Source organism: Falco rusticolus, chromosome 14, assembly GCF_015220075.1.
Source record: "Falco rusticolus isolate bFalRus1 chromosome 14, bFalRus1.pri, whole genome shotgun sequence".
NCBI classification, from domain to species: domain Eukaryota; kingdom Metazoa; phylum Chordata; class Aves; order Falconiformes; family Falconidae; genus Falco; species Falco rusticolus.
In genome coordinates, this window is record NC_051200.1 from 14323599 (window position 1) to 14350752 (window position 27154).

At 38.4% G+C, this 27154-nt stretch overlaps 1 protein-coding gene across 2 annotated transcripts; it reads left to right on the forward strand.

Annotated features, from left to right (window-relative positions):
- On the forward strand, window positions 1-27134 carry WDR44 (WD repeat domain 44). 2 transcript variants are annotated; one of them, XM_037408097.1, is made up of 20 exons: window positions 1-150; window positions 6892-6925; window positions 10448-10522; window positions 11035-11665; window positions 12285-12415; window positions 12526-12618; window positions 13559-13695; window positions 14727-14810; window positions 15112-15218; window positions 16213-16364; window positions 17837-17975; window positions 18071-18135; window positions 19380-19493; window positions 20338-20460; window positions 21423-21614; window positions 21773-21874; window positions 23157-23272; window positions 24641-24768; window positions 25476-25607; window positions 26051-27134. In XM_037408097.1, exons 1-20 carry the CDS (start codon window positions 74-76, stop codon window positions 26143-26145), a joined length of 2727 nt encoding a protein of 908 aa, XP_037263994.1. In that variant the 5' UTR covers window positions 1-73; the 3' UTR covers window positions 26146-27134. The 2 variants fall into 2 exon arrangements, with proteins under 2 accessions (XP_037263994.1, XP_037263996.1); XM_037408099.1 differs by lacking the exon at window positions 1-150 and adding an exon at window positions 552-570.
- The last annotated feature ends 20 nt before the right edge of the window (window positions 27135-27154 follow it).

Consider the following 27154-nt stretch of genomic DNA (forward strand, 5'->3'; position numbering starts at 1 on the left):
GCCCGCCCGTCCTGCCCGGAGGTGGCGGCGGCCGCCCCGCGCTGCGCTGCCGGCGGCTGGGCCCGGCGCCGCCATGGCTTCCGACAGCGACACCGAGGAGTTCTACGATGCGCCCGAGGACGTGCACCTGGCCGGCGCCTCCCCCGCGCCGTGAGTCCCTCGCGGCCGCCGCCCTGCCCTCCCCTCCCTCAGCGCGGCCCTGAGGGGAGGCGGCCGCCCCCGGCCGTTACAGCCGTTGGGGAGCTCCGGGGGGCGGGAGGCGAGTCCGCCCCGAGCCCGGCGTCCCCCCGCCGCAAGGCACGGGGCTCCGCGCCCCGGGAGCGGGGTGCTCGGCCGCGGGCAGGCGGGGCTGCGCTCGGCGGCGGGGCGGCGGGCGAGCCCCGCGGGCAGGGGGATGCGAGGAAACGGAGCAGGTCTGGACGTATTTTCCCAGGCTTGTGGGGCTGGTAGTGGCCATTACCGTGATGAGATCACATCTGCCTGCCTTGGGCGGGCAGCACGGAGGTTTTGGAAAAGAGGTGCAGAGGCGAAATCGGGACCGACAGATTTACTCCCTGAAATACGATAAAAGTAACAGATTTTCTGAGGGGGGGGAAAAAAAGAGCAAGTTTCTTCAGCAACAGGCTAACTGTCGCTGCGTGTAAAAACTTCTGGTGTGCTCGGTCATTTGGTTTTAATGGTGTTGCTTCGATGCATCTTGTATTTAGCTAGCGTGTGGTTCTGTGCAGCGAAGTTGTAACAATTTTATCGTGTAGATTCCTAGTGCTGTTACCTCAACGCTAACTCTGTCACCATATTGTTGATGCTAGCCAAATACGCTGCTGCTTTTAAAATTGTAAATATAACTTTCTGGTTGCGTGCTAAGCGGGTTATGGCTTGCATCAGTTCTGTTCCTCATGTAGCCTGGACTAAACCTCTCCGTTGTTTGACCTTGTAGGATGAGGTTTCATGTAGCTTGTTCAAAGAGCAATAAGATATGGATTGTGGGATCCATTCATTTGAAGCTTTAATAATTGAGTAAGGGCTTGGTTTAATCTGTGTGTCAGTGGTCATTGGATGCCTAGAACAAAGGAAAGACTAGATCTTTTCTCCTCATGCACATATCCTGTATCAGAGCTTTTATGAACTTAGCCTTTTACATAGCCTGGTGAAAAGCATATCTTGGCATATGCTTCCACAAGATGTGGTAAGGCAAATTAACAGCACTTGTGCTGAAATGAGGTTTTCCTCCAGCTGTTTACCTTGCCCAGGCACTAGTGATCATCAAACTGTTCTACCAGTTCCCATAACCCAGAGTAATTGACAACAGCTGAAAACTAGAAACAGCAAATACTATTAAAAAAACCACAACCTGGAACCTGGCAGAGTTGGGACAAGAGAGGGTGATGGTGTGGAATTTGTGTAGTGAGAAGCCACAGGCAGGAAGGGGGGACCAGGCCTTTTGGTAGAAATGAGCCATTAAATCTGGCCCAGCTGCACATCCTACCTTTTATTCGATACAGATAATGCCATATGTCCTGACCTTGAAGATTTCCACCACCTGTATCTATGTAGAACTTGATAATATGAAGTCACTCACTAGAAATTAAAGTGGAAGATGCTTTTGATTTTTCTGTTGCTTTTCCATAACTCATAAAGATGCATCATTGACTCAAGTCAATAGAATTCTGTCAGCTTGAGTCAAGTAAGGAGGTGATCTCGGAGGGATTAGTTTGCAATACAGAGCCTGAATCTGTAATTCAGTCTGCCATCAATTCTGCACTAACAACATGGAGAGTGTTTTCTTTAAATAAGCTTTGAGATTTCTTAAGAGCTAATTTCACATTTACATTGGACACTTCTTGGAAGCAAGCTTGTAGATTGTAGTTTTGAGACCCATGCATGTGTAGTGATGTTGAGTTGGGACCTATGGGAAAAAAAAATCAAAACCTTCTTATGGGAGGAAGGGCAATTGAAAACAAATGCATGTTGCCCTCTGCAGTTTGAAGTGTTTCCCCATGCGTTCAGTGTTGTGATGATCAGCAAAAACACTTGGGAATCTTTTTTGGCAGCATATGCTATAGCCAGTTTTTAGCATGGCAGTTTAGATGTGTTTGCTCTCATTAAAAATGTGGGTTTTGTAGCTTCCTCCCGCCTGCCCTGGCTGGGGAAGTTTAATAATTGCTGATATAGAAATTCCGAAAGTGGTGACAACCGTGTACATAAACATGCTGACTTCTTTGCTAGGCTTGTTTTATTGTCTCATGATGTGCAAGAATGGAATTTTTAAGTTCAATGTAAGCTCCCGCTTCCCACTGTAAGTCAGTAAGTACTGATGCTTAAGCCCCTCTCAAGGAAACCACTATATCTGCATCCTCACGTACATATATAACTGGTGCTCTTTAGGAATTAATTAGCAAAAATTGCAGAACTTGTTACAAAATGTTTCCTTCAGATGATAGTGCACAGAGATAGCTCTCCTGGGTTGATGGCTTCCCTAAGGTGAAGTGTGTTTAAACCAGATGTTTGGAGACTACTGTATCCCCTGTGTCCAGGCCTATATGCTTCACTTCTGTAGAACTTGCCTTTTATGTGCAATTCTACATTTGACAGCATGTGTGGAGAGTGTCGATCGGTTAGATAACTAGGTCCCAAACAACGTCTGTTTCTATGTGCTTTTCTAGTCCCTAGAAAAATGCTGTAGCTGCTGATGTGGACTGATCAGTGAAGGCATCTATCTGTTGTGTAGTCAGAGGAGTGGAGAGGGAGAAGTAGTGTGACAGAAGATGCCCTTATTTAACCTCTGTCAGTCTGCTTTCAAAAGACTATAGGCATGGAAGAGATTTGGAAAAAGACTCTGAAATTGAGGCATGAACTGCCCCATGAAGGAGGATGTCAGTTTTGAGGGAAGGAAAATACAAAGTGAAGCACACTTGTTAGGATGCAGGCAGGTGACAGACCCCCTTATATTTTATTTATAAGAAAAGTCATCTACTCACTCCTGAAATTAAGAACTGTCAAACCTAATAGTTTGAACATCATATGCCTACAGTAAGGGGCAAGTTTGTTCCTAGTGTACTCGTACCCTAAAAATTGTTATGAGAAACCAAACAAAGGGCACTGGGTTCAAGAGATGATGTAGATAATGAGACATATCCTCTGGTACTTTGATTTAAATTCTTGAATTCTAACTTCAGTAGTCCTGTCTTTTTTTTTTTTTTTTTTTTTTTTTTTTTTTTGAAGTTGCTTTAATGCTTTTCCTGAGGAATCTGGTTTTCCTCTATGTAGGAAGCTAGATAATGTTAAATTGTGTCCTCTTGACATGTGGGACATGCTTACTACAACTTTTTTGTTCACGTGTATTTTAGCCAACATGCAGACCTGATCTTGGCAGCAAACAGATGGAGTGAAGTGTTAGTTACATTGCTGTAGTGACTTGCAGCACTGCAGACAAGTTTCTGCGTTCTGAGTTAGCCCAAGTTCCCACACGCTTTTCAAGGGCAGCCCAAACAGTGCATTGCAGTAATGAATGTTTGTGGTTTTGAAGGTGAGAGCTGCAGGGAGAGTAATTGTAGCTTCCAGGCCAGCTGTAGTTTAGAGGGAAGAAAACATTGTGTGCCTCTGCAGGCTGAAGGACAGCAGTAAATACAGTTACCGGGCTCGTTGTTGAACCTGTATGTTCTGTACAGTGTACTGCTGCCCTGCATACAAGTTAAACCTCTTTCCATCTGCCTGTTAGCACACCTGCTTCGCAACAATGTACATCCTCCCAGGAAGCAGGCAGTGTGCTTCTGGGATTTGGCCAAGGCCAGGCATTCATATCAGGGTTTTTTGTTTGGGGTGGTTTTTTTTTGAAGGTCTAAAAGGTTTTGCGTTTTTTTCTGTCACAAGACTTAACGTGTTGAAAATGTGAAGCTTAGTTCAAATAGGTGCCAGGCTGGAGTTACCTGATAATGGGAATGGCAGCTTCCTATAGTCTGGTCAGTATGAGGATGCATTTGACAGCTGAATAAATAAAACCAAAAAGTTCTTCATGACTTTATTTGACTTTCAGATTTATCAGGCATCTTTTTATATTTATGCAGGTGAAATTGGGTTTTTCTTTGAATTTTGTTTAATCTTTGTAGATAACCTTGAACCTCTCCTTTGTTAAACTGGTGTTACAGTGGTTTCACTTAAGAAAACTTAGGTTAGAAATACTTTTTCTGAAATGCAATCTACAAGATATATATATTTGCATCAATTTTTAAATCCCACTGTTGACTAAAAAAATTGTACTAGACAATAATTTTTTTGCCTTATGTTTTCTGTGGAATATGCCAGTCTTTGTGTTCTGCCTGATAACCCTGTAAAGCTACAGACCTTTCAAAGCAAAAATCAGTATTTGATCATTGGATTGATCTTTACACAAATCTTTTCAGGCACTTTTTCCACTATATATACTACTTAAAAAATGCAAGCATTTCAGATACTGCATCTGTAAAACTAGTGGCCTTAAAGTAAAAGTGGGGAATTGAGAAAGCTGGTAACTTCAGGTGGTTGGAAGGGCAAGACCATTCCAGAGTAATGCTGAGCTACAAGAGATTTCAATTATCATACTCGCTCTGTGGCTGACTTGTCTTTATAAATGTAATAGCACGTAAGCAGCAACTCATCACAACTAAGGGAGCAGTGGTGCTTACAAACACATAGCTCAAACAATCTCAGGCAAACTACTAAACTCATTTGGCTATAGTATAAACTGACCTGAAAGTGATGTTAAGGCCAAATAGTTGTGGAAGCTTTGCAGTGTTTTAAAAGCATGTAATTTCAATGATAAAGCTTCACCTTAATGTTTAAGATAGCTCAATATAGCTCACATAGATATCAGCTCTGTTTTATTCTGTACCTGCTAGCTCTGTAACCTTTATCGCTTCCGCAGCTTTTCCCCAAGGTGAGTAAAGCAGGACAGTGGGAAATAACACCTGTTTTAGTCTGAGTGCAGATTTTTCTCAAAACTAATTAGCTAAAGAAGTCTTGAAAAGGGTAGCAATGTCTTTTGAACCTCATATTTTGTGTTACCAGTGGAGGAATGATTTGCCTGTACCAGAAGTGACATGCTAGTTGGTGGGAAGTGTCACAATAGAAACCCAAAGTATCTATTTGCAGTTAAGGGATCTGCATTTTATTGAGGTTGTAAAGTCTAAGCAGTGCCTTGTACAATAGGACCCTGTGCTGAAGTCTAAGCATTAATGTTGTAATTATAAATATATTTTATTGTTAAAGTAATCTTGTGGATTTAATGATCGGACATGTGTTTCTGCCACTCTTTCTAAGGAATTCCAGGAGTTGACAGTGGAACTGAAAATGTTTCAGTAACCGGAAATTCAACACAGGCAGTGGCCTTTCCTGGCAGTATGTTTTGGGAGACAAAAGATGTGTTTGTTTTTTAGGTCAAAACACTGATTTTGCTTTTTTTTTTTTTTTTTTTCCCATTGGAGTTATTGCCTTCTAGGAGGATTATGCCTCAAAACAGTGTTACAGATATTGCGTATCTTAAATGTCAATATCTGACAGAAGTATCTAGGTTTAAGTTGTTAAATTAGTTAGAAATTACATAGTCTTTATATACCAATCCACTGTAGTTTCTTGTTTACTTAACCCTGCTGTATAAATGTGACCTTTTCTTTTTGTGATTAAATGCTTTCAGACAGTAAAGAGAAAAACTGCAGTTCTTAAAAATTAATTATAAAGAGTTCTCTTTTTCAGAGGGTATTGTCTCTTGAAACCATCACTTTGGAGGCAGGAGGGGCAAATTAGACAAGAGATCTCTGTATCTGTCTGTATTGCTTGATACAAGATGATACTCAAACCTGTCAAGTGTCACTGACCTTGGTGGCCAGCTCGGATGCTTGTACAATCCAGGTTGCAGATCATTTGATAGTAAGCTTTCAAGGAAGTCATCTGTAACTTGGTCTCTACTTGTGACTGACAAACTAGTAGAATCGTGGAACAGCCCAGTTCAGAAGGAACTTAAAAACGTCATCTGGCCCAACCTTTCAACTTATTATTAAGAACTTACTTAATGAGTAAGATCTTGTAATCAGAGTAGACAGTGCAATTAACTATTTAAATATATTGTGGAGTTCGGAAAGTCTTGTGGAAAGTGTAAGTTCCGGATATATTAAGATTTGACTGTTCACTGATTGAGTGGTGACCTGAGGAGAAGTAATTATTTGATACCATTCCCCTAAGATACCTTGTTCTTTCATGTAATTAGTGAAATGAGAGGTTGTGTGTGAGTGAATGCTAATGCAAGTTCACTGTTTCAGAGTATCTATTTTGGAAAATAGTGCAGAAGTAGTTCCATCCTGTTGTAATGTAAATACTTACACTGAGCATGATGATTAGGAACAAGACCTTACATCTGCTAGAGAGTCTGAAGGGCAGAGTGGCTATGGTAGTGTTGTCTCTTCGGGCATTTGATTTGCAGGCTACTAGAGCATTTGTACTTCTGCTTTCTGAGAGTTTTGCTTTCTTTGATGTCCACTCTGTGCTCCCTGTACATGCTAATTTTAAATTCTCTGTAATGCACAATGCTGTCAAATGTGTACTTGGAATGGTATCAGTTTATTAGAAACCAGGACAGCGTGATAGAAATATGATTTTGAGAAGATTCTGCTGAGAAATTTTTCAGGGATTGTAGAAGCTGCGGGTCTCTGCATTGTAGACAGTTGGGCACTTAAGTCTATTTGAAGCCTTTTATGTAAAAGAGTGGTATGAGAAACATTCACTTTGTTGCTTGTCTAAAGTATCAAGTATACATTCACTGTAAAGGAAAACAGTGTTATGGACTGTTTAATATGAAGCTTACTGTCAAAAGAGATGGTATTTTTTTCTTTGAGCTCTAAGTCTGTCTTCTCTTTCTAACAGATCACCAACGAGAGTTGGATCCCACGTATTAAAGGTGAGTTTCTTCTTAAAATGAATCAAATGCTTGTTGATGAACACAGAGTTGAGCATTTCTACCTAAAGTAGGTGTGCTACAGTAGCCCTAACGTTTACACAGACAGGAAATTACAGGCTTTCCCTTGTTGTAGGTAGCAATTGTGCTTAAGTCTCTTGAAGTTTCAACTTTACTTTTATTTAGGGTATGTTAACATATCTTGAAGCTAATTTTATTCTGAAATGTGTATGTGTGGTTTAATTGAGCTGTACTTAATTACTGGACGACCCTCTTTCAAGTGATCTGTGAGTAATAAGCAAGTCTCTGCAGCACTTGTTTTTTCGTCTTGATTTATACAAAATAGTTGACTTTGCTCTCTTCTGTCTTCAAAATAAGAAAAATTTCAGTGTTTGTACTTCAAAAGCCTCCCCTCTAGGCTGTGTGAAGATAAAACACTATATTTAGCTTAATGAGACAGCGTTGCCGCTTCCCACGCAGGTAATTGGTATGCTGCATCTGTGCATAGTGACAGTGGGGCTGAATCTGGCACACGTTAAATAGGTGAGGAGTTGGAACCTTGCACAAATAACACTCTTTTCCTGCTCTCAGAAGGGCCAAAGGTGATGCTATGCAACACTTTTACGTAGAGGAAAGAAGGCTTGACGTTTTGTCTGCAGAGTGTTGGGAAGTTGTAGTGAAAATAGTGTTTCTGATTTGTCAGCAGTACTCTGCTCTGAATCAGTCATCTTTTTGCTATGATACCATATCTTAAGGCACCTCTTACGGAACAGAGCCTTATCCCCTATTTTGTGTTCTGTTTAATGTCCTTTTAACGATTAAGTATTACATGTGTAAGTCTTTCAAGAAATATAGGGGGTTTTTATCTTTTTAAGTATCTTTCTAACTCCCTTGTTCAAGGTCTTCCTAAGTCACTTGTTCAAAGCTAAGTTTCTGAGTGTGGAAAAAAGTTGTTTCTCTGCTTGGTACCATATCATTTCAGTGAATGTGTGACTAATGGTATAGTTTGTCTTGGAACAGGTAAGAAATATTTCCCAAGTCCAAAGTTTAACAGGTGTGTGAGTTTAATGTCAACAAAATTATAAATTAATATAATGAGCTTCTGTAGACACTGATTACACTGAAGTATTTAAGTCGTCATGCCTTTGAAGATAGATTTTAGTGATAAAGCAAAGTAGAACTTGCATTAGCTTAGAAACACTTTGTGGAAGGAGGGTGAGGGAGTGGAGAGGGCGGAAGAATTTTTCTGTAATTGTAGCTGTCTCTGCATGATATGCCATTTCTTGGGGTCAGAACTCTCAAAGATGGATGTCTACAAGAGTTGTGTGGTTTTTTCACACATAATATATTAGTATGCTATGAAGATTCTGTTTGACTAGCTGTCTAAGGAAAAGTCCAAGGAGAAATGCCTTAGATAATCTGTACCAGACTGTCGGTCTAAATCTTGTCAAGGTCCAAAAAATATGGGGAGGTCTTTTAAAATACCTGTTTAATAGGTATCTTGTGCATATCCAAAGCTGTATAAGTGGAATTAAATTAATAGCCTAACAAAAAGAGTTTATAATGGTAACAGCCTTTGGGGGATTTAATGTTGTGGGGAGGCACTTGAGCCCTGCTGACTTCAACGGAATAGAGTTGCATATCTGTAGACAGAAAGGAGGAGTAGAACAGCAGTTCTGTATCTCAACTCAGGGAATCAGTTGATAAATGTGGGGGTTTTTTTCCTTCATGTTTTAAGCCAGGCAACTAAATTCTTCAAGTCATTTGTGAGAAGTTTTTCCTCTTTTGTGAGACAAATCAGGCTTTTATCTGCAGCTTAGGTTACCAAGTAGACTGTGCCAGGAAGGTCGGAGTGGAATAAGTTGCATGGAGATGATGTGCAGTCTCCATCCTTGGATATAGTCAGAACCTGACTGGACACATCTCTGAACAACCTGCTGTAGTTTGCTCTGCTTTGAGAACTACGGAATCTTCAAAGGTCCCTTCCAATGTCAAGGTTTTTATCAAATTCCCCTTCAGATATTCCTGACGTATATGCTTACAGGCAATGCGATCTTGTGCCCTTTCAGTACTTAAAGGGGGCTTGTAAGAAAGATGGGGACAAACTCTTTAGTAAGGCCTGCTGCGATAGGACCAAAGGGTAATGGTTTTAAACTAAAAGAGAGTAGATTTAGACGAGAGATAAAGAAGAAATTTTTTATGATGAGTTTGCCCAGAGAGGTGGTAGATGCCACATCCCTGGGAACATTTGAGGTCGGGCTGGATGGGGCTCTGAGCAACTTGATCTTTTTGAAGATGTCCCTGCTTATTGTGGGGGGACGGACTAGATGATCTTTAAAGGTCTCCTCCAACCCAAACCATTCTACATTTCTAATGATTCATGTACAATGGAAGATGCATGAAGAAGTTCCCGCTAGACCACGTTAGCTGAGGTTAAAACAAGTTTCTGGTTAAAGCAATATCCTTCTATGGTATAAACTACTTGCTTTTCTGAACCTAAGTTTTTCCAGGAATTGATGGATGCGTTCACTCACAAATAGAATATTTTCAATTCTGTTTTAAGAGTTTCTATAGAATAGCCATACTTAACGTGCCCAAAGTGTGATCTAATTCTACTATTCCTAAGGCTGCCTATCTTAAGTAGGATTTATTTAATTATTTTTTTTAAAAAAAAAAGTAAATACAACTGAAAACTATTACGAAGAATTACTATGTTATTTTGGTGCATGAGGCCACCTTTAGTGAATTGCTTTTATTAAGTCTTTGGTAGGATATGTCAAAGTGATGCTGTTTGCACATCTCAACTATACTTCAAGCTGACTTTGCATCGGTAGTATGATATCCTGGTATTTGATTATAAATATATAAAGAATAAATTGTATACCCAGCTTTGAATATTCATGCAGCCTTTCATCCAAATGTTCTGAAAATGTTTTTGGTTTTTGCTTAAGTCCAGTCATTTCATTGTTCTGCTGCAGTTTATTTAGGTTTTGGAAGGATCTGCATGAAGATAGCAAAAATAGACAATGTGCACTAGGAGTAATTGTAGAATGGAATAATCGGTGTCAGATCCTCAAAAGCATATTTGTGGCCTCTTGATAGAACTGTCTGATTCAACCCGGAAATTTCTAAGGAAGCTTCTATTATGTGGTGATAATATGATTCTTGCACCCTTTCCCACAGCCTGATAAAGAAAAAAATACAGATTTTCTTTGCTGCAGGTTATTAAACATGTATGCTTCTCTAAACTTCATGCTACCTTCAATTTTATTTTAGTTGAGGTTGAAACCACTTAAAAATAACTGCCTTTTTTGCTTATTGGTATACAGGCTTTCTGTGTATGGTGGGTGGTGTGAAATGCTTGTTTGTACTGTGAATTGGTGTTTAAACATCTGTCTGGCAGCAATAACATCTGAAAATGTAGCGGAATGCTTGTTCTTTATGCTATTTAATTTGTTGTAGCTATATTTTTGTTAGATCATCTTACTGAAGAACTTACTACCATCATACCTTTTTTTCCCATAGGATATGGATAGCAAATTACACAAAGCTGGAAATGAAACCTTTGTACAAGAAATGAAACAAGATGATTCAAAAGAGGTTAGTTAAATACGGCTTTGTGCTTCCAGCATCACACTGGAAATATTAAATAATTTAATGATCAGCCTTTATCCTGAAACTAAATAGATTAGAAATTGTCATTGATCTTAGTAAGAACGTTCATCTAAAGGGTAAAAATCAAACCAAGCGTTCTAAAAACACATGTAGAATTCACCAGTGTTTAATTATTTGTGTAACTTACAGGATCATATTTAGCAGTGCATGAGGCGTCTGAAGAGAAGACAGCTTTTGTTTGCTAACTTTCTCTTAAAGTATATTAAAGAGGAATGGGAATTAGTCACTTTGTTATCTCTTTAGTTTTCATCTTCAGGAAATAGCTGTTTCTGCATGTAGGTTCTGGTCTTCAGGATTTTTTAAAAGAACATATTTTGTATTTAAAACAACTCTTCAATGGAAGAGTTCTTGTAGACGTTGTACGGACTGACTGGTAAATGTACCCTTGAAATGCCTGCTATTTTTGACAATAGAATGGTTTGGTTTTGTTTCTTAAGATTATTGACAGTATTATAGAAGAAAGCCAGAAGGCCCAACAACTAGATGATGATTCTTTAGCTTCTAGAGGAGAAGAACTGACTGTTCCAACTTCAGATGCAAATGTTTGGATTTCTGGAGCGGGTATTGTTAGTAGTATTCCAGAAGTATTAGCTGCTAAAATACCATTACAAGAAGATGCTAGAGAACCGGTATATCAGAGTGTGTGTAAGGACACTGAATTGGAGTCTGGGAAGCTTTTGTTTACTCCTAAGCAACAGGAAACTCATAAACTAACAAAAGAAACAAATGCAACTGACCATAAAATGGGTGAAACTGAAGCCCAAGAAGAAACATCAAAAACTGAGGACATAACAGACAAGAAAGAGGCAAATACTTTAGAACAGGTGGCTTCAGATTTATCTACCAAAGACCTTTCTACAACAGAAGAAATGCCTCCAGCAAAACCGCCAAGGCAGCTTACTGTGGAACCTGATATAGTTGCTAGCACAAAGAAGCCTGTCCCAGCACGGCCACCACCTCCAACAAATGTTCCTCCTCCAAGACCACCACCACCTGCAAGGCCAGCTCCACCACCCCGGAAGAAGAAGAGCGAACTGGATTTTGAAGTGCAAAAACCTGGTTTAGAAGGCAGTATTGCTATTTTAGATAGGCTTATTTATCTACATGGTTACTATTTTTGTGGTTTGAGTGAAGAGTCATTCGGTCCTGTGATTTTAGTTCATCTGTAAACGAGCAAAAACATTTTTCCACAATCTTAACTTCTTACAGTGGAGAAATACCCTTTTGCATTACAAGTGTTCCTAATTCATAGACTTTGTTGTAAACTAACACTTCCTACCAAAATAGCTACTTCTGTAGCAAGAAGTTGCCTTATCAATGCAGAAACTAAAAAAGTTACACGCTTTAAATAAAATGTGTGCAATCTGTATTTGCATAGAAATAAAAGTCAAGATGTAGACTGAGATCTCATGAAAATGAGTAGTCTTGGGTTACTAGGGAAATGACTAAAAAAAACCCCAAACTGTTAATAAAACTTAAGAGGACTAGGGGTGAAATCATGCCTGTGCCTCCAACTATATATTAAATACATAATTGATAAGGCAGATTGGTGACAGTTGATGTTTAAAAAAAATCAAACTTGTCAGAAAGGATGTTCAGGACTGGCACTGTGATGTTAGGATTCTTAACAATCTGTAGCCTATCTATGGCAAGTGTGACGTTCTTTCTAATATGAGTCTCTCTTCAGTTTCTCGAGAGAACTTCTCAGCTGGTGGTCTTTTAACTCCAAGTACAGTGACAGAAGGTGTGCCCAAAGATTCTCAGCCTTCTTTGGATTTGGCAAGCGCAACTAGTGGAGATAAAATAGTCACTGCACAGGTATTGGGAAACTGTTCAATTACTAGGTTCAAAAGTTCAATAACCTTAACATTTTCTGTTACTTTAATGTCACAGTGGAGATAATGTATTCTATACCTGCAAAATTTCAGGAAAATGGGAAAGCAGCTGATGGCCAAACAACAAATGAAGTACTTGGACCACAAAGACCCAGGTCTAACTCTGGAAGAGAACTCACAGATGAGGTATTAATGAATGTGATCTGTACATAGCACCTTCTTCTGGTTGCTTTTCCAGTCTGTTGAATGAATTAGAGTAGTCACATGTCACTCCTTGTACTCTAAACCACTACCTGCTGCGACCAGGGATGCAAATAGCAGTGATGGTGTGGTGGCTTTCTCCACCTGAGCACTTTGTGGTCCCCGAGTCATATGTGGTATTAGCATTTGAAAGTGTGAGCTGTAAGCGATCTAGAATGCTATGAGTTTGTGTTTGTAGCTATGCAGACACATTACAAGATTTCATGTGAGGAAACACCAGCAAACTTGGCGTTTTGTCATGCATCTAAAGGGGGAAGGAGTCAGCAACAGGAGAATGATTTTTCCTCATATTAAATATTTTCTTCAGTTAGTAACTTTGCTTAATCCTGATAATGTTACTGGACTGCTGCCCATTTTCATTTGTCTTTATCTTTTTTAACTATTGCTGAACAGATGTATGTGTTCATGAGATGCTCCAAAAAAAAGCCCTTTTCCTTTGTGTAGTACTAGTTAGGTGTAAATGCTTTTCTCTGTAAGTAAAGGTTGTCTTTGACTAAACCTGAAGAACAGCTGTTAGAATATCTCAAAGGGGAAGACTTTGATGTCTTAATTACATAATATGTTTGATGTTAGCATAGACGGTGTCAGGCAGTGGCTGATGTCTGTATAGCTGCCTTTCTGATTTATGAAATTGAAGCTTGTGATGATGCGTAATTGTTCATTTATGTATAGTGGTTGATAATGTTTGCACTAACACACTAAAGGCAATTTTAACATAAACTTAGTCTTTGTAAAATAAATATATAGGGAGCTACAGAATTTCCCATTAAGATAAATAATCTGTAAGATCAGATGATTTCTGTTTTGCTTTAGGTTTTGGAGTCTAATCAAGTCATCTTGATTTCACATCTTACTTTTTCCATAGGAAATTCTAGCAAGTGTAATGATAAAAAACCTTGATACAGGTGAAGAAATACCCCTGAGTTTGGCAGAAGAAAAGTTGCCAACAGGCATTAATCCCCTGACTTTGCATATCATGAGGAGAACTAAAGAATATGTCAGGTATGAATGATGATAGCTTTCAGCCTTTTATCACACTGTTGCTCTTGTAGTTTTGCATATGTGGAGGCTGCTCTTATGCAAGTAAAGAGAGTCCCGGTCCATCTGTCTCTGACTAATTTGAGTGGTAATTCCCAGTTGTCTATGAACAAGACTGTTTATTTAATTCTTTTAAGTTGACTAAAAGTTGATGGTATTGCTGGAAATTTACAGGCAATTATGTCTGAAAATCCAGCTGAACTGCAGTTAGCGCTTGAGGCACTAAGTGTCATTTCTATACTGAATTAAACACAGTTTATGTGCAAGCACTGTATGGTGTTCATGCTGCCACCTCCTGTAGCTTTTTCAGGGTTTGATTTAGTAGGCTTTGGTCCTTTGAAGATTTGTCATCATCAGTATAGCTGACTACTTTGAGGTTTTCCTCTTCTCAACAGAGCTTTAGGTCCTTCTAACATGTAAAACTGAGTATGTAAACTTTGATAGAAAAATACAGTATCTTAGTGATCAGGAAATTGTGTCAGTCTAGGTTTTTTTTTTAAAGGCCTAGGTTTATATGAATTTATACATCAAACAATTTTTAGGTTTTTTGCATTGCTATATTAGCACTGAGAAGCTCACTTCTGTAGAACTATACTCTTCTGCGTGCAAACTTCTGTTTCAAAATTAACTACTACTAATTTGATCTATGGAAAGCAAAGTATGAGAACAAGGTGGCATGTTACCAGTTCTAGTAATGTAATATATTTTGTCTGGTCTTAGCTTTCACAGTGTCACAGTAAACTTAGGTTTGAAATTTGTGGAAGGGAGTAATGTATCTTTGGCATTTGGACAGTGTATACAGTTTTAGTATCCAAGGTGCCTAAGAATTGAAAGATCTGTTCTGTTACCTGATTAACATCACATCCATGGTTTTCCACTGTGTTGCATGAAGGAATAAAGAGGGATCCTAAAGTGCAGATCCTACTTTAATGATTTTACAGTCAATTTAGATTCATTATGGTTTCATATTAAACAATCACTTCTCTATTTCCTAGTAATGATGCAGCACAGTCTGACGATGAAGACAAAATGCAGACACAGCAAACAGATTCTGATGGAGGGAGGTTAAAACAAAAAACGTAAGATACTGTTTCACGTCCCTACAAAGAAAAGACAGATTTTGGTTTTCTAAGCTGAAGCTCCCCTTCTGACTTCTGAACAAGTATCTTTTAAGTACAAGCGACACCTGAATTTGGATAAGCCCATTGCTCTGCAGTTGAACTGAAGATTACACAACTGCTGGCAAATTAAATGCTTATTTTAAGAAGCTGTAATGGAAAGAGATAATAGTGTATTTCAAATCAAAACTTTTGATTCATAATAGTGAAAAATGAGACTTTGCCGGTGTTGTGTGTTGAAAAACTGCCCTTGCTTTTTAAGGACCCAGCTGAAAAAGTTCCTTGGCAAATCTGTAAAGCGAGCAAAGCACCTTGCTGAAGAATATGGTGAACGTGCTGTAAATAAAGTTAAGAGTGTTCGGGATGAAGGTAGGTGACACTTTTTTCATTTTATACATACATATATAGTTTTAATAGGATAGTCTGTTTATCCTCGGGCTTCTAGGAATCAAAGCTGGCTGAGGGACATATACTGCTGTATTCTGCCACTGTACAGGTGATGATGTGGCTTTTTAGAGTTAAAGCTTGAAGTTTGGTAGGCATTTTAAGACTAGCAGTTACAAGGATGAATTCTTGTAAAATAGTAGTTGAGAGACTTTTTCAGCTAAACCAGTTGAATACTATAGGTTTTGTTGTGCTGTTAGAAAGCTGTCTGGATATCAAAATGTAAACTTATTTGGGAATTTATTCCAGAAAAGGTAGAAATTTAATAAAATCAGATTGTTTTCTGACAACCAGTGCCTCTAGCAGAATTCTCATATAGCTTGATCTCCTGTTAGAAGATTTCCCGACTGCAACTAAATTCTCCCCTTCCTGTTTCATCAGTGTTTCCTTCAGACAGACTTCTACTACTGCAGTAAGCCAGTCTATCCACAGCCTGAGATAAGCACCATAGAACTGCTGCACTTTACTAGAACAGCTGCAGTTTAGCATCTTACGTTGCCACTGGCCGTTTGCCCCAGCTCTTTTGCAATTCTGAGGCTTTGTGGACAAATCACTGGACCATTTCAGTGTATTCAGTCTGAGGAAACCAATACAACAATTTTCAGTACACATTAAACTGACGTAAGTCATTAGTGCAGGATCTGCTAAAGACCCAATAGAAAGAAAGGGACAGAACAAAAATGGATAGCAGTTCTTATTCTGAGTGTACAGTGTTTGGATTCACTGCAACCTAAAATTAGCATAGATGTGTTTTTAGAACTTAATGCAACAGTTCTCTTCTTTTGCTTTAAGATCTTAAAATTGCCTATAAAAACTTGCTAATTCAAGACTAGTCTGCTACCAAAAAGTACTGGCAAATGCTTACTAATAAATAAAATGTGTGCTGCTATATGTACAGCTGAATTTGTGTTCCTCTTAGTTTTCCATACAGATCAAGATGATCCGTCTTCCAGTGATGATGAAGGGATGCCATATACAAGACCAGTTAAGTTCAAAGCAGCACATGGCTTCAAGGGACCTTACGATTTTGAGCAAATTAAAGTTGTTCAGGATCTCAGTGGAGAGCATATGGTAGGTCTCAAATTTAATCTGTGGTTTTGCTGAACCTGTTTAGCCTGCAATCCAACTTTTTGTTTTCATCTACTTGGTGATATTCAAAAATGACTGTCAGGTTTATTCTTTTTAAAGAGCAGTTTCATTCTGAAAATAATATTCTGGCAAGAAATTAAAATTTAACAGTTCTTCAGGGGTAAAAGAGTCTGTAGGTACTCAAGCTTCAGGGATTATCCAGAGCTTTTCCTTGAAGAGTTTTGGTATCGAGTGGTACTTGGTTTCTTGGTTCCTGCAGTTACAAATTTATACTGAAATAGGCTATGTTTCACTACGAGAACTGAACACAGAGTAGCAAGCAAATAAACTAGTCTGCCTATTAGAGGCATGAACACAAGTATTGAACAGAAATGCTAGATAGGTTTTGGAGGCAAAAATGGGGAGAGATTAATAAGGTATATGAATCAGAATGATAAGGAGGGGAGAGACTGGAATTACGGTATTTGCAGAGGTGCCTGTGGAGAGTGAGGCTGAAAAACTACCTATTCATCACTGTTGGAAGTGTGCATGCTGCCCTTCAGAGTCTGAAATACGTTCTAGTATTCCTGTCTTTCCAGTTTCTACTGCAGACAGCAACTGTCTGACAATTGAAATGGGGTACCCCATCTTCAAGTGTTAGGCTAAGGATAATGACCTACAGCAATCAGTTTGGTGACTGGAGATTGCTAGCTTGTCATCCACAACTAAAGTTTCCAGTCCTACCGGTAATCTATCTGTGGTAGTTTCCATCATGCCGGTATTTGACTTCTTTAAACCTAGAAAATCCCCAAAAGCATCCTAAAAGGTTGGTGGATTCAAATGCCTAATGGCTGTTTGTTAAATAACAGGAAGAAGTGGAATATTGCTAGTGTGGTACTGTTGTTTTTTATTGACTGCTGACTCTTCAGACTTTGCAGTGGAGAAAACTGTTGTCTCCACAGACTTTGTAAAATCCCCATGCCAAATCTGGATTTAACAAATCTTTGTAGTACTCATTTTGGTTGCTGGAATTGATGTTACCAACCAGAATTTTTACTTAAAAAGAAAGAAAATAAAGATGTTAGCACAGCTTGCGCGAACTTCAAGTGCAGCTACAAATACTTGCCAGATGTACAAATCAAATAGCAGGTTATAAGTCCCACGGAACGCTGGCTGGCTGACTGTTACTAACTGTGCCAGTTTCACGTAGGATGCTGTGGTAGTGCTGAGCTCCCTTAACTCCTCTAGTCCTACAGTAATGTGCCCTGTGGGCTGTTTCTTTCAAACGTTTTTGCAAGAATGTTCCACAATCCACCAGTCTCGACAATTACTTTTCACTGTTTGATCTACACTTTATTGTACTTGTGGTATCTTGTGTATGTACTAAATCTTGTCAGTTGACATTATAGAAAGGCTTTTTGGTATTGAAAAAAGCACTTTATGTAACTTCAACAATGATGTTTTTGTTTTGACAGGGTGCAGTTTGGACAATGAAATTTTCACACTGTGGTCGTTTACTTGCATCTGCAGGACAGGACAACGTAGTAAGGATATGGGTTTTAAAGAATGCTTTTGACTATTTCAATAACATGCGAATGAAGTACAACACGGAAGGTATCTTTCTATGCGTTGCTTGAGCTCTAAAACACTAGAAATTCTAGTTATTTGGGAGCTTAAAGTTGACCATGGTGCTTCTGCCTGTTTTCTAGGCCGTGTTTCTCCCTCCCCATCTCAAGAGAGTCTGAATTCTTCAAAGTCTGATACCGACGCAGGGGTACGTACACTAGATACTGGGGGGGAAGAGGTGGGGGGCTTACATTGTTCTGTAATGCCATATCTTTGTTGTTGCTTTATCCAGGCACACATTAAAGAGTTCTTGGCTTGTGTCTTTGAGGCATAGACAAACTGTCTTATCAATAGACATCTTCAGTCAAATACTGATATCCCATGCCTACAGGGTACAAGCAGGAAAGTACATCACTAAACTTAATGTATTACAAAATATGCATAGCTTTGCTGGGGCCTTCTGCCAGAGTAAATTTCTGAGTGAAATGCTAAAGGGGAACAAAAAATCTACATTGTTGAATTTCCTGTCTTAGAGGTTTTGCCTCAGAGCATTACTTATGGTCAACATCTGACTTGATGCCGTTTCTGAGGAAGGCCAAACTGAACAGTGATTAGTCAGACGCATAATAAAACCTGACATATTTAAATTTTTCACATCTGTGTAGAATAAAATGGAACATGACTGACGAGAAGTATTAAGACACTCTTACTTGTAGAGTGTTCAGATACTTTAGTAAACTTGCCATTAAAGTTAATGTAGTTAAGGTTAGGGTTTTTTCTGGGTTTGGTTTCCAGTAGTGTAAGAAACAGATGACAAAAATCGGGGTTTAAGCAAAGATTTTGGCAGTAGCGTTATTTAATGTGCACTGTTTTGGGAGGGGGGAGATGAGGGGAGGGCAAGAATCTTTTTTTTTTTAACCATAGTTAAGTGAATAAACTTGCTTAGTCACACATACTAGGAATGTTGTTTTGACTGTATTTTTGCTGAAGAGGTTTTGTATAGGTACTTCTAGAGTGGTGGTTTTATTATTATTGTTACTTTGTACCTGTTTATTCTGAAAGAGTCTCTTATTAGGAAGTTGTTATTCTTGATGCAGGCTAGAAACATGGAAACTAACTCACAGTTTATGTTCTAAATTGGAATACAGTTTTCAAGGTTGATATACTTTGTTCCAAAAACTTATCTTTAGACATTTGCTTAAATTGCTGTCAAGTTTATCCCATTGAATAAAAGCTATGTGGATGGAAAATGCAGAGCTTTGCAATTTTAGAATTTCAAGATGATGTTTTGTAGCCCATTGTACTTTAAATTTACTTTGGTGGTTTATTGTAGAGTCATAAGAGTTACTCTTCAAATTGTTATTGGCCCTGTACTTTTTCTAAGCAGTAATTGCTTGATTATTCATTTTTCCAGCTAACATTTTGTGATGTTTCTATACATTTCTCTGATAGATTTGCAGTGGAGTTGATGAAGACCCAGATGATAAAAACGCCCCATTTCGTCAACGACCATTTTGCAAATACAAAGGACATACAGCAGATCTTCTTGATCTTTCCTGGTCTAAAGTAAGCACCTTAATACAGACAGTTCTCTTGTTTTCATTGTTTTCTTTTGTCAATTGCCATTGGAACCATACAACTAAACAATATGAAACAATCACTGAAGTTAAGAGAAAATATTTGTAGAGAGCTTACTCCAGCTGAGATAGTTGGGATAAAATGAACAAATCTCTTGGGCTTGTATCGTTCAAACTTGTCTTAAAAAAATTAAGCTAGTAACAATTACAATTGTGTATTCAGTAGTGAAGTTAAATTGTTTAGAGTTGGAGGAATTTCCTTTGAGCTGTGTGATTTCTGATTTATGGTGTTACCGCTCCTGTCTTTAGTATGCTTCACTGGTGTGTTTTTTGGGGTTTTTGGCAAAGTGCATAGATTCTAAAGTTGCTGAATATATACCTGTATCTTAATATAAGAGAATTACCTGACAATTACCTTATGCTTAACTTTGAAAATTTTTCACATAAAGCTTATTCAGTTAATTCTCCTCATTGGAATACAGTTATAGTTTTAAGAACACAGTCTGGCTGAAGGATCTTAGGCAGGAGAGACTGTCACTCCTTCTCTGAAGCCTGTTGTGCTGTGTCTTCTCTGAATGCTTTAACTACTTTCCAAGTATTCATTTCCATTGACATTCTTCCAGAAAATTTTCTCTGTCTGAACATCAGTGTACTGGTCTTAAGGAAAGCACCGATCAGTAATGATAATTTGGATAAAACATTTTATCTGAAAGGATAAAATTAGGAATTTCATGTCAACAAAGAAATTGGTAAGGCTTTACCAATCAGATTGCTTTTGTATTTTCTGTTACTTTTCTGTCTGTTAATAACCATGGAACTCTCTTGTTTCACAGAATTACTTCCTGCTTTCTTCTTCTATGGACAAAACTGTCAGATTATGGCACATATCAAGAAGAGAATGTCTTTGCTGTTTCCAGCATATAGACTTTGTCACTGCTATAGCATTCCATCCAAGGGTAAGTGTAATCGCCTTCTTTCTTCTAGAGAGGCAGAACTTGATATTACAAGAGTTCTTTCCCCTTTATTTTCAAGTAAATAATAATTGTTGAATAATAGAGCGTGTGTGCTTTAAAGATACGGCTACTGGATAATATTCTGGAACTTAAAAGTGTTCGTCTTCACTAAACTTTACTTGCAGTGTCCATTTGGTTTAACTGTTTGTAGGCATGATGTGGAAAGTGAGTTGTCTATTGGCTATAACATCATAGCTGGTATAGTTTTGAGTAACTTTGGAAATTCTGACTTTTCACAATGAGGGATATTGTAGTTAAATAGCGGGGGGGGGGGGGGGAAGCAATAATGGAGTTAATCAGATTGTCCAGAGACCACGGAATCCTTGAGGATGTTTAAAGCTTAACAGGATATAACCCTTTACAGTCTGATCAAACTGTTGAGGCTGTCTTTGCTATGAGCAAGGGAGGTGGACCAAAAACCTCCAAAGATCCTTTCCCAACCTATCTTATTTTATGATTTAAAAAAACCCCCACACAGTCCTGTAATAAAGCTTCCTAATATAAAATTCAAGTAGAGGAAAAGCATTTTTCAGTGTTCTGTGAACATACACAACTGGTAGGTGTATGAGGAACTCTGAAAGGAGCTTTCAACTGCTGACAAGGTTAATGTTTTTCTAACTTGAGAGAGTAAAAAGTAAGTGTGGTAAGTGAACAATTTTCTCACTTGAGATATACACACTACAAGTGTGTTATCTTGTCAAAAATCTGTAAGAAATTGAACTCTTATTTACCAGTAATTTTAACATTGTCTTTTCAGCTGCTTTAAAGGTTATAATCAACTCACCTGAGAGTTCTTACTTGGAAGATTCTGGAGAGATGCTGTTTGGAAGTCGGGCGGGAAGGTTTTAAGGAAATTAGGGCATACTCATAGCACAAGTGGAGATTAATGTAGTGTGTCCTCTCAGGATGACAGGTACTTCTTAAGTGGTTCATTGGATGGGAAACTCCGACTCTGGAACATTCCTGACAAAAAAGTGGCATTATGGAATGAAGTAGATGGGCAGACAAAATTGATTACAGCTGCCAACTTCTGTCAGAATGGCAAATACGCAGTCATAGGTACATACGATGGAAGGTGCATCTTCTATGACACAGAGGTAAAAACTTCTTAAGACTGGGTATTTTTTCATGTTAAATAACAGATTTAAGAGTCATGCTTATTTAAATATCAAGAAACGAACCTATTTGAACTTGAAGCAAATTAAAGTTTCTGCGCAATTATTTCAAATCAGGATGTGTTTTAATATCTTCTCAGCACTTGAAGTACCATACACAAATACACGTGCGTTCTACCAGAGGCCGAAATAGAGTTGGAAGAAAAATCACTGGCATTGAACCCTTGCCTGGAGAAAATAAGGTACTGTCTGTCAGTGCAACTTTGGCCCAGTAGTGGAGTCTGATATTCATATCTAACGCTTATTAAATTTGTGCTGTCTTGTTTGTAGTCACTGACTTTAAATCACAAGTCTTTTAACACTACTAAAATGGACACTAGTCTTTGCTGATTTAGTCTAATACAATACTAAATAGTAGTGAACCAGAAATATTTTTCTAAATGGCATTACGCTCTGATTAATGTAAAGGTGAGAAAATGCTTACAGATGGCTTTTGGCGAAAAATTCTTCGGCATAACTAACCCTTCTCAAATTTAATGTTTGTGTGGAAATGTATTTTGTACAGAAGCTGTTACCCAAACCAGTGTACTCCATTCTTCAGAATCAGTCCTTTTATTTAGCTTCAGTCTTCAACAGCTGTTATCACCTATATTGTACTTTTATCAATGACACAGAAATTACTTAATTCCAAAGATGTGCAGAAGATTCAGAAATCAATAGTGCCTTTGGGTTTGCATCCGACGTAGTGCCTTCGCGTGTTAGATGATGTAATAAAACACAGCTCAGCATGAACTCTTTTGAAAACAAATAAGAAGTTCTGTAATCTGATGGTGATGGTGTTCCAAGAGTTGTCACAACTTTGTTGCATAAATTACTTGACTGCTATTCTGCTATACCCTTTTCTTAGTGTCATCTTGAGACTTACTGCTAACCTACAGTGCTCTCCACTTCTAAGATACCGTAAAAGGTCTAATCAGCTGAATGCCCCTTTGCGTTTTGACAACCCTTTCATAGACTTCTCTGTTCCTTTTAAGTACATTTAAGCTTCTCGTCTGGAAAACATGAAAAGGAAGCAAACTCATATCAACCAAGAAAAGCCCAGTTTGTTTATATAGCAGATAGTAGCCTCTGATCTGTGCTTCATGATGGATAGGTCATGACTGCAGAAATTTACTTAACTCGAAAGTTCTGCTATATTATTGTGGAATGTGTTCCAGAATAGCCTTTGCAAATTGATGACTGTTCTCGGGGCCCACATTTTACTTCAGTAAAGAGCAGTTGTTCTGGTTCAGATCAGCTGGGATGATCCTGACAGTGAAGTTGTGATCTGTCCGTTGACAGAAGAGAGAAAAATGTTACTGTCCTGAATCCTGTTCTGCTGCTTTGGGCCTATTCTTTGTCTCGGTCACTTTTTTTTTTTTTAATCAAAAGAACTGGAATTCTGGCTGTTTGAATGAATTCTGTTGCTCCTTCTCGGGCATGCAAATGGTTTCCACTCCTAAATTTTATTTATTTCTTTTCTAGATACTAGTGACATCAAATGATTCCAGAATCAGGTTGTATGACCTAAGAGATCTGTCTTTATCTATGAAATACAAAGGTTATGTCAACAGCAGCAGCCAAATCAAAGCCAGCTTTAGGTAAGACAGTATTACAACAATAGAGTTGTTGGATTTGGGAAATGCTGTGGCTGAAGGATATGAAGTTTTAAGTAACGTTTACTTTGATATGAAACTGATCCTCTGAAATGTCACTTGGCTCAGAACACAGAGGTAACAAAAGGCTCTGATCAAGAATGACAGCTGCCTATGAGCAGGGAGCTTCTGTGAATGAGTGAATCCTTCAACAGTCCATTACTGTTGCTGTAAACAGAGGAACTGTGCTAGAACTGTTGGGGCTGGGACACTGCATCTTTTCTATCCTCCATGATAAATAGGTTTTATTTCCTTAATTTTGTCAGGTTTTGTTGCAGGTGGGTTGGTCACCCAACTGTTGCCCAAGCCTGTCGGTCACTGCCTGTGTATCATCACTGTCAGGAAACAGCCTGCAAATCTGAGTTGGGATTCTCTTTTTCTCTGTGCTGGCCTAAGATGCTTTTCTGAGTTTGAGTGTATTATTGTGACTATCATGGCAATACTGGGTTTTAAGGTAGTAAAAGAGAGGGGGTAAAAGGGGGAACAGAACAAAAACTCCTCTCCCTTCAGTCTTGCAGGAGCTCAAGGGGAAAAACACTTGGGTATCTGTTTAACCTGGATGTTTGAGCAGGGGAGGATGGCAGTGCTTAAAGAATAATGCTAAGTTTAAACTCGACTGTCAGCTGTTGACCTTTGAAAGCATCTTTAAGGCTGACCCAGTATTTCACAGAATGACTGAGGTGAGAAGGGATCTCTGGAGGTCATCTTGTCCAACCCCCCTGCTGAAGATTAATTTCCCAAGTTAAGTCATCCCTACTTACAGGGCTGGAGCATAGTTAGTGATAGAGTTTAGGTATGTGGTATGCTCATGCAGTAGGTAAATTAATAGTAAATACTTGAGATGGATTTGCAGGTACTGTTTTTCTCTGTCAGTGTGCATTATACAGTCATCTGGTTGCAATCTTGTTGAATGCCTTTCATCTTCTACCTGTGTAGATTATTTTTTTTTGCCCATGACTGTATTGTAAATAATTCCTGTTACACAGTCTCAGATGTTTACACAAGTTTCATTTTCTTGTTGCTGAGTATAGATGTTAGACTAACTCTCTTCTGTGTCGGAAGCTGCAGGAGAACAGCTGCTGTGTGCTATTAGTGAGAACTATTTCTTTTGTCCCGAGGGAGAGCATCGAGAAACCTGCACGCACATTCATTTGAGGCCTAATTGTATTTTTGAGCTGCAGCCACTAAAGGATTAGTGTGAATTGTGAATTTGGCCTGATTGCGGTTGTAAAGCTGCAGGTCGTCTGGAGAGCTACTGTAATGGTTGCTTCAACAGCTAAGAAAAGTAATGTTTTTCTTTTTTTAACTTTTTAGCCATGACTTTACCTACATTGTAAGTGGTTCAGAAGATAAATATGTTTATATTTGGAGTACATACCATGACTTGAGTAAGTTTACATCTGTAAGAAGAGACCGTAATGACTTCTGGGAAGGCATTAAAGGTAAAAATCAGCTTTTGATCTTTGTTTTATCAAAGTGTATGTGATTTAAAATATTAAATACTTTTATCTTTTAGTTTTTATTTGCTCAGCAGTGCTATTAATCTATTTGAACAAATTCTTAACATAGCAAGATGCCCTGTAACTGGTGCGTTTTCAGTAAGTGGACTGTCAGAAACCTTGTCCAGAGGAAACTCTACAGATGCGTGATTGGGATGGGAAGAGACAGTAGCTAAAAAGCTTGTCCAGAGATTCTGTATGAGATTCTGAATGAATGTAAGGTTTTGCTGGCAGAACTTGATTGTATAAGTGTAGAAATTAAAATAATTGTAATCCTTAGATCCCTTACAGATAAATGACTTTGAAAATAAGTGCAAGCTCTTTTTTTTTTCTTTATGGCAGTATTTCAGAAAAAAAACCCAAACCCAACTCTCTTATCTCCTACACACACACAGAGCTTTTGGGAAGTGTGGGGCCGTGTTTATATCAAACATGTTTTGGAGCTCCTGCCAGTTAGTTTTAGGCACTTACAGGAACTTCTGAGATCCATGAGTTTATAAAACAATGACAGTTGCTCCTTGAATGATGAGCTTACCTGGTGCCAGCAGCACTAAGATTCTTGGGTATTTACTAAAATTTATGCCTGCTATTCTTGTAAAATTAACAATTCCTTGAAATAAGGTAATCAAAATTGGATTGTCTTTCTGAAGCGCACAATGCAGTGGTTACATCTGCGATTTTTGCTCCCAATCCTGGTTTGATGGTGTCACTGGAAACTTCTGAAAAGCAAGAAACTGAAAGTAAGGGAGAAGATTCTGAAACATCAGATACCATACCCTCTGGTAGGTGTTTGAGATGAGCTCCACTTTGATACCATGGTATGAAGAGAAAAAGATTATTAAGAATTGCAGTGTAGAATGGGGGGTTCTTGAGAAAAAAAGCCCTTGCAGTGGCATTGACATGTATTCCTACCTTATCAGTTGAACATTTTGGCAGCTGTTGCATTTTTAAAATCTGAGAATGTGAAGTGAGGGGCATAGCTGTTGTCCTGTGTACTTTAGAATTAGTCTTTTTACACCTGACATGTAAAAAGGTAGAGCTGTACCAACATATAATGAAGAAAACTCCCTTTCCTAGAAATGCAGATGTTTCCTGTTCTCTAACCAATACATCAAGAAAGTGATAGAGGAAGAAGGGTGTCACAGTGATAGCTTGTCTTTTAATGAGAGCTTGATTTTTATATTTTCTTTAATGAACTAACAGTTTATTCTCTTTCCTTATTAAGGAGCTTTGAAGACAGATCACACAGAAGTGCTTTTATCAGCTGACTTTACTGGAGCAATCAAAGTCTTCATTAACAAAAAGAAATATGTATCTTAGTTGGTTTGCAACTGACAGCATAAAGCTATGGTACTGTGGGATTAAAATTCTATAAATAATGTGGGCAAAAGCAAAGTATCTAATATAATAATGTTACAGGCTGATTTATTTTTAAATCTTTATTTTAAGGCTACTTAAATATTGGATCTTTGGAAAGCAGTGTCTGCCTATTAACACCTGGGCTTGTAGAATAGAAAGGAATGTGTAAGAGTAATCCTGCCAAACATTAGACTCTAAACTTTCTATGAACAGTTGTTTAGCAACGTAATTGTGAACCTGCACAGGTTTCTGCACGAAAACGTATTCACACATGTGTGTGCCTTGTGGTTACATGCACTAATTTGAACATGTATCAAAAGGATTTTAGTGCTGCATGTGGCCACTAGATGTCAGGAATGGGGATGGGAAGGGAAGGTTGGAGATACGGCTGAAAAAATACTGAATGATCGTCTGATCTTTGCACAAAATTCCATTTGAGAAAGGTCTTGAATTTGTAGTAGCTATTGTTCAGAATTTTAAGTTATGCAAGTTTTTGATGGGTCAGCAACCATGTGTAAATGTTTTTATAAATTTCTCAACTTCAGGACGTGAAAATTTTTGTTGTCTTTTAATTGTTGTGGACTTTAGATTCCTTTCATATATATAATTTTTTGCACACTGGAGCACAATACTTGTGTAAAGAAGTCTCTCATTCCTTGTTCACGGGCACCAGGATATATTCACCTTCCAGACAAAATTAAGCTGCATTAGAAAGTTCTTATATTTTACAACTATGTAAAATAAACTGTTTACATTTTTTAAGCATTGTAGCTTAAAGTTTTAAGTTCTTCTCGTTTGTTTAGTGCCACTGAATTTTGAAAGTCTTTGTAAATATTCATATAAAACACCTATGAAGTAACATTCTGGGTATCATAACCCATGAAATGTTATTGATGGTAAAGTGTTTCAGAGAACAGATGTATCATTAAACTTGGTCACACACCTGGAAATTGTTGCTTCTTTTCCATTT

Bases quoted from the DNA above. Each gene is read 5' to 3' on its own strand.
- WDR44 (XM_037408097.1), top strand. From the start codon at position 74: ATGGCTTCCGACAGCGACACCGAGGAGTTCTACGATGCGCCCGAGGAC. The intron at 10,523-11,034 runs GTTAGTTAAATA...TTGTTTCTTAAG, and splicing joins AACAAGATGATTCAAAAGAG to ATTATTGACAGTATTATAGA. The intron at 21,615-21,772 runs GTAAAAACTTCT...ATATCTTCTCAG, and splicing joins GCATCTTCTATGACACAGAG to CACTTGAAGTACCATACACA.